Source organism: Culex pipiens, chromosome 2 (assembly GCF_016801865.2).
Source record: "Culex pipiens pallens isolate TS chromosome 2, TS_CPP_V2, whole genome shotgun sequence".
In the NCBI taxonomy this organism is placed as follows: domain Eukaryota; kingdom Metazoa; phylum Arthropoda; class Insecta; order Diptera; family Culicidae; genus Culex; species Culex pipiens.
The window spans coordinates 219914022-219926962 of record NC_068938.1 but is presented as its reverse complement, the minus strand read 5'-3'; the positions used below and the strand labels follow the sequence as shown (position 1 = coordinate 219926962).

At 38.5% G+C, this 12941-nt stretch overlaps 1 protein-coding gene across 1 annotated transcript; it reads left to right on the top strand.

Moving 5' to 3' along the window:
* Positions 1–10611: 10611 nt before the first annotated feature.
* Positions 10612–12902, top strand: LOC120416685 (apyrase-like). Its single transcript, XM_039578503.2, has 5 exons — positions 10612–11464; positions 11527–11820; positions 11868–12152; positions 12210–12282; positions 12341–12902. Exons 1-5 carry the CDS (start codon positions 10859–10861, stop codon positions 12844–12846), a joined length of 1764 nt encoding a protein of 587 aa, XP_039434437.1. The 5' UTR covers positions 10612–10858; the 3' UTR covers positions 12847–12902.
* The last annotated feature ends 39 nt before the right edge of the window (positions 12903–12941 follow it).

Sequence of the window (12941 nt, the reverse complement as noted above, 5' to 3'; positions counted from 1 at the left end):
CTTTAAATTAGTGCACATGTTTGCCCACTTTTGAAAAAAACATTTTTGAAAAGCTGAGAAAATTCTCTATATTTTGCCTTTTAGAACTTTGTTGATACGAACCTTAGTTGCTGAGATATTGCCATGCAAGTGTTTAAAAACATGAAAATTGATGTTTTCTATGAAGCACTGATTTACTATTTTCAAAAAATTCACCTGAAAATGGATTTAACTTAAAACGGTGCTCTTTATCAAAATTTCACTAGAGTACTTTTTCATTGCAAATTTAATTCTACATCGAAAAATGAAGTTGAAAATTTTTTGCAAAAAATCAGTATTCATAACTTGGTCAAAAAAATTTTGCCCAACCTGGAAATTTCTAAAAAGTTGACATTTTATGTCCCATAAAAAATATCAAAAAATAAAAGAAGAGAACTGCTCTTGTTAGATATTAGGAAATTTATTTGGCAAATTATATCTTCAACCTCTAAAACAAACATTGCCTTTTTAAGTTGTTCAAATTTGCTTCATTCGCTCGTTCTTTTTTGCTTGACTTTTACATTATATGTAACAAACATCCAAACCCATAAAATGCTTGAAATTGTAAGTTTGTCTTTTAGGGAGGAACAGCAAACAAGCAAGTTGTTGTCTTCTTATTCCAAATTTGCCAATTTCCTGCAAGAATCTGATTGTAAATAACTTTGAAGACAGTAATTTAGGGGATGAATAAAAATCATATCGATAGTTCCTGTAATTTTGAAGATACTTAAATGTCTGAAGCAAAATTCTGGGTGAAAGCTTTGGATGATGTGTACCGTTAAATGTTTTTTAAAGGAAGAAAATCAACATTTAAAAAAATCAAATCCGTCTTCAGTCGGCAAATCTACAAATGTTTGGCTAATTTCGAATAACCACCATGAAACTACAGTAAGTTGTACATAGTAATTTCAATCTCGAATATGGATTCCTGCGAACCCAGTGAACTGCTTCAAAGCCGCTATCAAAGCAAACCCGAATCATATTCGGAAAAATAAATGAAAAAACTTTCCCCTCAACGACACACACACAGATGAAGGGGAGAGGGGCCCACGCACACTCACTCACGTCCCAACAGTTAACGGACAAAGTTTTGGCGCAAAGCCGGCTTCCGGTGGAACTGATCCTCAGAAAAAGCGAGAAAAAAAAAGATTCCAGGATGAATTCCACCCGAGAGATGAAAATCGCCTAAACGAAGTTACTTCACTTGCGCGGATGATAAATTTAAATCTCCATAATAATTAATATGGAAATTTGCCATCAAATGGCATTTGGCTTCCAAACTGTGGGTGTGGCCGGATCACGCAGCACCGGTGGAATGTTTGGCCCCCCGAGGGAATTCAACCGGTCGACCGACCGCGAGTTAAACGACCGACGCCGAAAAAAAAAATCCGTGCCGCACACCGTGGAATTTGAGGTGGGAAATTTTGCGGCCACCGGAATATGGGGACAAAAACGTGACGAAAAAAAAACCTGCCTGCCGGGCGAGTCTCGTAATCTACTTAAACGTGAAAATAAAGCCAATTTTTTGGAGATGAAGCCCGGGAACCTTTTTGCGAGTTGATACTTGGTGTTTTGTGGAAGGATAGTAGTTGAAGAATTTGTTGGTTAATTTTTGCTCAATTGTTGCACTCATTTTTTCTTCTTTACAAAACATTGTTCTTAAGCTTTGGTACACACAAATTTTTGAAGATTGAAAGGGGAAAAAATGTCTTTTAGTTTTGAAATGTCATCTCTCCATAAATTTCAAAAAGGCTGACACAATTATCTTCATGAGTTCATATTAATCAAGAATTATTACGTTCTGACTTGGCAAAATCTTGCTGAAAATGCAAACCAGGCAAGTACGAGTGCTTCCACTTTCTCACATATGAGCACATTTTCTCACAATCATCACGCTTTCGGCGCGTCTTACAAGAAGCAGAGCACGGACAAATTGGACGCTTATTTGAGGCTCGGTGAGAGGTGAATTTATGTACGCCGTACGACTGATTTAATCAAGCTCAAGCGAACCCACTTTATGCGAAATTTACCGCTCAAATGCACGAGAATTGCATACAAGGAAATTCCATCTCGTTATACGAGATGCTGGGGTGAAATGAGTATCTAATGATAAATCACTTCCATTTGATCATTTGCATCCCCAATTTACGTTACGTAATCAGCAAACGACAAAGTGGCCAAGCAAGCGTTCACCTCCGTCTCCATTTAGTGCCAATTTGAAGCAGCCTCCTTCAAATGCATCACCATCGTTCATCAGCAATTCGCAATTGAAAATGAGACAATTGAACATTTTCGCCCAGCCTCGGTCCCAACGGGCGAACGGTGAAGGTTTCCATCACTAACTAGCCAAACTGGTACCGAATGTTCAGAGTTCTAACTCGCTCTCTCTCTCTCTCTCTCTGGGTTGGATGTTGAATTAACCCCCCGCGGGACATCTGCTTGATCTGCGGCTTTTCCAAAAGGCGAGCACCAGTGTCCTCGGGGGAGAAACGGGCTGCATTTGGTCCTGATGTGGCCAAGTGCCAATGGTTGTGCTGTTTTACACACTCCCTTTGGCCTAGGCTGGCTGACTGGCTGGATGTTGGTTGGATAGTTTATTCATCGCCTCCCCGTTGAGTGTCACACTTGGTTTGGTTGACCCTTTAGACGTAGGATAGGTCTATTTTTAGCTTGTTCCTCAAATGTTAAAATTACAGAAAGTATATTTTTGTCTTCAATAAATCCATGCCTGAACTAACATCCTGATCTGAGGTGAATAATAAACCCAATTTTAATTCTACATATCTTGTGAAAGTTTTGCCAAAATCTAAAATCTGAAATGAGGAAGATTATTAATTTGTATACTAGAGGTGGGCAAAAAAAGAACGAGACGCTCAAAGAACCGGTTCACTGAAAAGAGCACACGAACCGTGGCTCACCAAAAAAGAAGCGCGGTTCTTTTTAAACTCCGGTCTTTTGAAAGAACCATTTCAAGACGGCATGATTTTTGGCATGAATATAATTTATTGAATTTCCAATAAAAATAAAGCATTCAACTTTTTTTTGAGAATTGAAAATGCAATATCATTTATTTCAATGCTTATAAAAAATCATCCCAAAAGTAAATGATTTTCTAAACACAACAATACAAATTTGAGCATTTCAAATTGCATAATTTGTAAAATATTACCAAATTGCATAATTTGTAAAATATTACCAAAAATCTACTGAATAGTTTAGAGATTTAGGAAAAAATATTCTTTTGTCCGATTAAACTTCAGCATTTATAGAAAAGAGTTCATTGAATATTTTCTTCAAATAAAATATCAGCATTAGTTCAATTCTTGCCGAAATAAACGCAATTTCAAAATTAATTGCATTTTTTCCAGCATTCAATTACTCGAATGTTTAGGTTCCGGAAAAAAATTGAGATAGAGACCACCAAGACCTACACGGAGAAAAAAGAGTTCCCAAAATCGTGAACAAGCGTTCATGAAAATGGGAACCACGAACAAAGTGTTCAAATACCATGGTACGTTTTTGGAAATCGTACCATGGGATTTGAACACTTTGTTCGTGGTTCTCATTTTCATGAACGCTTGTTCACAATTTTGGGAACTCTTTTTTCTCCGTGTATGGTTTTCAAGGGCATCTTCTAGTTTCAGTTTTATTTTTTGTTAATCGAATAATTTATAGAAGTCCAAAGTGAAATAACTTATAAAATTACACGATTCATTAAAAACCCCCTTCCATCCAAATTTTGAAAAAGAGCAAAAAAGCCGATCCAAAGAGCGGCTCTTTTTAATGAACGAACGAAAATGAGCGGCTCCTAAAAAGAGCGGTTTTGCCCACCTCTACATTGTAAATCTTTCAAAGCTTGGCTATCAAATTATCAAACTATTTTTATTGATAGTATCAGAATATTCATTTTTTAACATTGAAAATTGAAACAATAGTTTTCGAGAAATCATCAATTGAAATTACAGGCTAGCAAGGTGACACTTTGAAAAACCAAATATCATCGATTCGAATGCTTTCTGTCCGATTTTCAAAGTCTCAGGGAAAAATTTGTAGGAAGTTTTCTCAGCTTTCAAATAATATTTTTCAGCGGTTGCTGTCACTCATTAAGTTGTTTTTCCAGAACAAAAATAAAATTTTCAAGAATTATAAACTGAAAGTGTATATAACTTCAAAACAGTGAAGTTTCAACAAAAACGTTACTTTTCGATTTAAAATTTGATTAAGCTCTAATTTTTTCAATGTTTTATTTTCGATATTTTTTAAAATTCTGAAACATAAAAAAATATTTTGGAAATTCTATTGATTCTTGCACTGTAACTTGGATTTGGCCCGCACTTTTCTCTCGCACTTTTGACAACAAAATTTCCAAAAACTAGGCAACCAGCAGTTATTTATCTACATTTCCAGTCGCAGCTCTCACCAAACTGGACATTCGCACTTTAAAATTGCGATTGACAGGTGATCAACATCGGCTCGCTTTGATCATTTTTTGAGAAAATTAAAATTTCCCAAGCCAGTTTGAAAAGTCGTAATAGTGCGAACGATAGCAATAATTTAGTGAGAAGTCCAAGTTAGTGAGAATTGCGCAATATTTTTCAGAAATCTATTGCGCAATTCTCACTTACTTGGACTTCGCACTAAATTATTGCTATCGATCGCACTATTGCGACTTGTCAAACTGGCTTGGGAAATTTTAATTTTCTCAAAAAATGATCAAAGCGAGCCGATGTTGATCACCTGTCAATCGCAATTTTAAAGTGCGAATGTCCAGTTTGGTGGAAACTGCGACTGGAAATGTAAATAAACAACTGCTGGTTGCCTAGTTTTTGGAAATTTTGTTGTCAAAAGTGCGAGAGAAAAGTGCGGGCCAAATCCAAGTTACAGTGCAAGTATCAATACTAATCCTACAAAATTACCTACAAATCTGCCGACGGTACCAAAAATCGATCACGGGCCCATTTTATATTACCAGACCACAAAATTGTATTGAAACTTGTATGGAAAAAAAATTATGCAATTGCTTTTTTGACATACGGAATGTATGGACAATGTTTCATCCAAATTAAAAAATACTAAGAAAAGTCGGTTTGCAAAATGCACAACCCACCATATTTCTTCTATTTTGGCCTTTTGAGGCAAGCTACATTTTCCAAGTCTTGTTTTCATTACTACATACTGCATTTTTCACTTCATCGAAAAAAATCAACTTAAGTTAGTTTATTACTTCAGATAGGTCCTTATAAGATTTCTGTACATTAGAATTCAATTCAGATGTTAAACAAAATTAAAAAATGTGAACAAAACACCATGTTTTTATTGATTTTATAGGTTTTTTTTTATTTTTACTAAATGTACTAAATTTTCTAAAATTGTTTAAATAAAAAACGAACATATTTGTCAAATTTCTCAACAATATGTCTTGAAAGACTAAAAAAAAAAGATATCTAGAGTTCTTTTCAAAAAGTCCTGCATGCTATTGTGCTGTGCTCAATATATTTTCATAAAAAAAGAGTATTTTTTGGTTAAATACTCCATGTTTTATTTCGCTGTCATTTTAAGCAAAAAAACGTCAAGTCGTCGCCATCGTGCTAACTTGTCGTACGTGTATTTTGGGCCAAATTGAGTTAAGAACGCCATTTTGTGCAGCTCACAATGCCTCATCTTTTGACCTTCACAGATCCCCAAAATTCGATTTCAATCCTGAGATATTCAACAAAAACCGAAAAAACTCCGTGCATTTTTGTCACTTTACATATGAAAGTAGTTTCAATCTTGTCGTGCTATCTTGTCACTCCATGAAAATTGATGTAAGTGCGACAAAAGGCCAAAGGGATTTCAGGTCAGGAAAGTCAGGATGCGTTTGTCGCACGTACAAGCTAGACTACCGTTAACATTTGTAATTATAACTCGGGACTCCAGCAACCAACTTCAACCAAACTTTGGGACAATGCACAGAATGGTGAGCCAAACAAAACGTGTTTTTTATTGTTTACATTGCGTGCTCTCGTTTTTGAATATTCAAGGTCAAACATTAAAACGCGTTTTTCTCGGAACGTCAAAATGGCGGGTGCGACAAGATAGCACGACGACGTCGAAGTAGTTTCGGCGAATTTGAAGATTCGGAAACGATCAAATGGACAGAAGCCGAAAAACCATGATTTGGTGAGATTTTTGGTTTGAATATCACAAGATTCTTACATTAACACTGACATACACACATTCCATTTAAGACAATCCACGCCAATATAACATTATAAATGACTAAAGTATCGAATAAATGTCTATATTGATGTCTTTGTGAGGGGAGAGTCCACTTTGCTCTCCATCCACATTGACTGTTTCTACGTCCTGTTTTTCTGTTCTTTTTCACTCTGTCTACCTTTCTGCCTCTTTTATGTCCTTGTGATGGGATCATCGATCCATCCGCATAGAGCTATCTAAGCCCGATCTCACGCACACTAGCTTACCATTTGTTTTTGCTGGCGGGTACAAATTATAACCTCACTTTTTTCGTGTACGTACACGCAATACATGCGCACGTAGATAACTCTATTGACAAGTTATCTTTTAATTTTTCTACTTGTCTTTCTTTACATTTTTCATTGCTTTTTTCACACTTGCTACCAGTCTTTGTGAGGGGATACTGAGCTCGATGTGCTCTCCTTCCGCATAGACCTTTTCTCATCCTTTTTTCTTTTTATCTGTAGTTAGAATCAATGCCGGCGATCGGAGAGAGAGCAAGCGATTCGCCTCGCAATATCTCGGGAAAGAGTCCCTTCTTTTAGGTGTATATTATCAGACTATTTTTTTTTTCTAGAACAACAGTTTGTCATTTAGGAAATTTTCTTTGCTTTCATTATAGATTTTATTTCAGCTTTTTAATGCTTCTAAAAGCTAAGATTACAAGTCGATTTTTAAATGTAAAAAAACTTTAGCCTGAGTTTTGCTGTTTTTAAATATTTTTTTATTTGAAATATTTAATTTGAAATTGCTACAATTCGCAATTTTTGCTTGAAGAAATTGACAATAGAGTAGATTGTATTTAAGAATTCATTGTAGGAATAGTTGTTAATAAACTGTTAATAAACTGAGCCTAAAGGGTTAAATTTTCTTTGCCAGCAGCATCTGTGTGCGGTGGCTAACTTTCGTTCAACAATCCTCAAATGTGTGCGAAGCACTGAAACACACCCCCAGAACACGAACACGAACATACACACTTTGAGTTAGCCACCAACACTCAATCAGTCGACTTAGGTCCCCCCTCGAACGGATGAACCAAAACCTCACTCACACCACACACCAAATGCATGCAACAGTACCCAGGCAGCAAGTTGATAACGAGTCCTCCCAGGCAAGAGAATAAATTAAATTTCCTAAACAATAAATTGCGAAATTTTCAATTAGAACTGCCCGGCTAAACCAGATGTTACACTGTATTTATCTAAATAATTTTTGTTTTCGGAACTAGGCTGGGAGAGTTTCTAAATGCTAAATGACACTGTGAAAAATTGGATTTGCAAATAAATTAAACACTCTTGGTTGAACTATTCCAAGTTCGAACTAAAAGCAAAAACAATTTTTTTTATTAAAAAAAACACTTACCTACTGTGTCAAAAACCCTTAAACAAGTGAAACCGGTGGACATTGTTTTTCGTCCTCGACCACGTTGTGCCCGGAAAATAAACGGCTGATGAGCTAAAACCGAGCCGTCGTCGGTCCTTTTCCGATCCCGCAACAACTGTCCCTTCTCACCCCACGTGTGTGCGCAATTCACATGGTTTGACCGTCCATCCTCAAAATGGAACTTGAGAGACAGAATGAGTTATAGTTTTTCAATTTTCGTCGCCAACGGCCTTGGCGCAAAATATGGTTGTCGAACGAAAAGGGACACCATTTGGGTCCTTGAGGGGAGTTCTGAAGCCAAAATCAGGAAGAATAAACATCACCCTGCACTGGAGGAGTGTGTGTCTCTTTTCGTATTGATTCAAAAGTTTGGCTTTGAGGTTTCTCGGTCTGCGGACAAATGCCAGACACTTCTGGTCCTGGAAGCTACCGCCGGAACGGGTCGGACTAGATCTGCCCCTCTTGCCTATTGTTGTCACCGCCCAAAAGTTTACACAATATTGGCGCAGGCTTGGGCTTCTGATTGCGGTGAGCGCGCAAGTTAGACAAACTGGGTGGTTTCTGATTTATTCCTGCACAAGTTAGTTATAGCGAGTTGGATCTTAAATTAAACCATCACCGCATAATCTGCCCTTTACCCAGCATGAAACCACTCTCAGTTGGTGGAAATCGCCGCGACCAACCGCTTAATTAAAAAGTCCCGCCCGAAACCCGTCAAGTAACCGATGGTCATTCCGGAATAGTTTGGAGGAAAAAAGGAGAGAAAATTTTCATATAATAACGAAACCAGCTGGCACGCGGACATTCCACAGCCAAGCTGTCACCCGACCTGACCAGCATCCACGACCCAGCGTGATGTAATATATCATAGAATACTTACAGCACAGCGTTAATTTAAAGCAATTAATCATATTAAAAAAAATCGTGGGTGTTCTTTTCGGAAGTTGAAGCTAATAACTTTTCAGCAAAAAATCCTAAAAATATGGTGTATTCGGGAAAATTGGAATTTAGTCTAGTAATGGAATTTATGATTTCAGGGGGTAGCCCCGAAAAAGGCCAGATTTGGACCACCCTAGTGTGTATACTATGAAAATGTGAAATTGTCATTTATTTGATACTATTATTATATGCTGCAAAATTTTCTATACATCAGAGTTTTAGGAACAAAATACTAAAATTTTCATTAAGGAACGTATTTCATAAAAAAAACACTAATAAAATGAAAATGCATACTACATTTCGCATCATTTGATACCCAATGCAAATTATGGAAATTTGAATATGATCATGAAATTCTGAATTTTGAGAAAATTTGAGTATAGTCCAGACCAAGGTTGTTAACGATATGATGATCAAGGCTCGATAATTCTATCGTTATCGTCGGGACGATAACAATAACCGATCGCAAAATTGTCCAAAAAATACTATTTTTTCGAAAATACTCTTATTTTATGAATTATAATATGGGTATCAAACGAAGCAAAATTTTGTTTTTTCACTTTTTTAGTTTTTTGAATATTAAAATTAACACAAGATACATCTTTTTTCGAAAATACTCAATTTTTTTAAATTTGCAATAGGGATATCAAACGAAGCAAAATTGTGTATGCTTTTTCACCTTGTTACTGTTGTTGTTGATTTTATTAATGGAACATTAACCCTATGGGTCATTCGCCCCCCGTTTTTCACCTTATTAATGGCAATTTTGTATGGGTTTTTCATTTTATCAGAGTTTGTGTTGTTGAAAACTAAAATTTCCACAAAATTTTGAAAATTTAGGTATTTTCTAAAAATACGGTAGTTGTGAAAATTTCAGTATTTAAAAAAAATATTATAAAAAAGGTGAAGAAGCATGCAAAATTTCGCTTCATTTGATAACCATATTTCAAATTATAAAAATATCAGAACTTTTGAAAAAATATAGTATTTTCTGAAAATTTTAGTATTTTTCAAAAAAGACTCTATAATTGGAAAATGCATAACAAAATTCTCGAAAAAACGGAAACTTACTAAAATGAGAAATCGTAGGCTATCATAAATAACGGCGTCATCCATAAAGTACGGCACGCTCTAGGAGGGGGTGGGAGGGGGGTGGTTATTGCAAGCGTGACAAAGTGTGACAAGGGGGGGAGGGGGATCTGTGAGACTGTGACGTCACGCTAGACTATTTCTTGAATACTGAAAATTCAGTATTAAAATTTATTTAATAAAAGTTTAATGATTGATAAACTTTACTCATAAAAGAACCACGATACAAGGATTTAAGACACAGAGTTTTTTTATAATAATTAAATCATCATATTTTGAAAAAAAAAAATTAATACACAACCTGTCAAAATAAAAAAAAACTTCCTCGATTGAACACCGAATTAAAAAATAATCCTACATTAATAAATCATGCAAATTTTCAAAACAACCTATGAGTCATGGGTTTTCTATGCAGATAGGACCTTTTGAAAATTCAAGCTAAATTGTACAAAAAAACAAGATGGGGGAGGGAGGGGGTCCGATAAAACATGACGTGTGACATAGGGGGAGGAGAGGGGGGTTAATTTTGGCCGATTTTAGCGTGACATACTTTATGGATGACGCCTAAGGTTATCATCGCTTACGGAAGAGCCGTATTTCAATAACGATGAAGATAATTATCGTTGTCGTTCCGACGCAATGATTGATATTTTTTCAAATTTGGTGATTTTTAAATTGGGCTTGAAAGTTTTATGTATGCAATAGAATTATTTATTTTCCCTCTGTTGTATGTTGAAATTATTTGTTGGTGCCCAAAACAAGATTTTGCCCTATAAGCTTATGTCTGCAAGAAAACTGCATTATCCGGGGGGACTTTCCAAAATTTGTTTAAATGAAAGCTTTCACAAAATTTCCATTATTTTCTATTATTTTAACAATGACAATTTTGTATCGTCACAAAAAAACCACAAAAAAAACCCGCACACTTGTTGTGACTCAAGCCAGGATCAGTTCAGCCAGGTCGTTACCTACCTGCCTGCCAGAGGAAACAACTGCAGGTCATTTACAATTACGTGTATTGACTGCCGTATGAGGCGGGTTAGGAGAAGATAAAAAGCGCTTAATGTAAACAGAGTAAATTGTTTTAAATACTGTCGAGAGAGCCCAAATTGCCAGACGCTATCAGCATCAACGAGGTGAGAGCAGTTTTAGTTGGTTTGTTGATTGGAGTGAACACGCACTGCTTAAAATGGGTGCGTTTTGGCGTAACAATTTCGGTTCAATTTTACTGCTAATGGCAGTTGTCGTAGTAGGCGTTCTGGCGGTGAATAATATGCCCAAAAGGCGATGCGAGCTGGAGCACTTGTTCCCGCTTACTTTGGTGCATTTGAACGACTTCCACGCGAGATTCGAAGAGACGAACCTCAAATCGAACAATTGCACCGTTTCGGAACGAAGTGCCGGAAGTTGCATCGCTGGAATCGCACGGGTCTATACGGTGATTAGGGATCTGCTGCACAAGTACAAGCACAAAAACGCCATCTATCTGAACGCCGGCGACAACTTCCAAGGCACACTGTGGTACAACCTGCTGCGATGGGAGGTTACGGCCGAGTTTATTAAGAAATTGCGACCTGCTGCGATGACGTTGGGTAATCACGAGTTTGACCACACGCCGGCCGGGTTGGCGCCGTATTTGGCCTCGCTGGACCGGGCACGTATTCCCATGGTGGTGGCCAACTTGGAGCTGAACGGGGAGCCTGCGTTGTTGAATTCTCAAATTAGGAGGTCGGTTGTGCTGGAGGTGGACCGGCGCCGGGTCGGCATCATCGGAGTGCTGTACGATAAAACTCATGTAAGTGCAAAGTTGAGTTAGAGTTAGTTTTTGAGATTCTTAAGGATGATTTTCTTCCTCAGACGATCGCCCAAACCGGAAAGGTGACCTTTTCGGATGCCGTCGAAGCGGTGCGGAACGAAGCGGCAAGGTTGCGCCAGCGTGGAATCAAACGGATCATCGTTCTGTCGCACTGCGGGCTGGACGACGATAAACGGATCGCTGCGGAAGCCGGAGACAACATCGACCTGATCGTTGGAGCCCACTCGCACTCGTTCCTGTACTCGAACGACACCGGAGCGCCGTACGATGCCAAGACGGACGCCATAGTGGGCGAGTATCCGGTTGTGGTTCAGAGCAACAACACCGGGAAGAAGGTAAAACACGTTTGGTTAGGCTGTGACTGGATTCATAATTGGTGTAGATTCCAATTGTTCAAGCGATGGCGTTCGGCAAGTACGTTGGCCGAATCACGGTCTACTTTGATGAGCGCGGAAATCTAAAGTACTGGGAAGGATATCCGGTGTACGTGAACGGCTCGATCGTACCGGATGCGCAAATCGTGCAGGACATGCAACCATGGCGACAGAAGCTGTGGGCTCTCGGATCGACCGTGGTGGGTGAGACTCGAGTGCGGCTGAACCGTGACACGTGCCGATCGCTGGAGTGTTCCCTGGGGATTGTGGTGGCGGATGCTTTCTCGGATTCGGTAAAATTTCTGTTCAAGAATTCGAAATCTTATATTTTCAACCATCTGAATTTTTAGTGGACAAACGCCACCTTTAAACCGCTGGCAATAATTCAAGCAGGCAACTTCCGGAATCCAATTCCGGTGGGATGTAAGTCCCGTAGCAATTGATCTCTTGAGAAGCTTATACTAAAAACTTCAATTTTTAGCAATCACCAACGGTCAAATCATCGAGGCGGCCCCGTTCGGATCCACTGCAGACATGGTCAAAATCAGCGGAAAGGACATCTGGTCCATGGCGGAGCACTCGTTCACGTGGGACATTGAGGGCCGCACTAATTGCTTGCAGGTGTCCGGATTAAGAATCCGGATTGATACCACCAAGCCATTCTACAGTCGTGTGGTTTCGATCGACGTTCGGGATTATTCCAACCCGAGCCAGGAAGTTTACAGCCCACTGAACCCTAGCGCGGATTATTACGCGGTCGTTCCGTCGTACCTGGCCGACGGCAAGGATGGCTTCGTGTGGATGAAGAACGCAACCCGGCGCTGGTCAGGTCCACTCGATTCGGATTCGTTCACAAACTACGTAGCGAAGGTGAAAGTCATCGACAATCTGCAAACTGGCCGAGTTCAGGTGTGTGGAGTCAACTGGGACTGTGTCAACAATGTTGCCTTACCGTTGAATGACGATGGAACTCCGAAAAAAGCTTGAAAATTACCTTGTTTTGTTTTCGTAAATTTTGTTCAAATAAATTCCCGTTTTGAAACTCAAAAGCACCAGACCCATATCCGACAAGCCAATTTCTC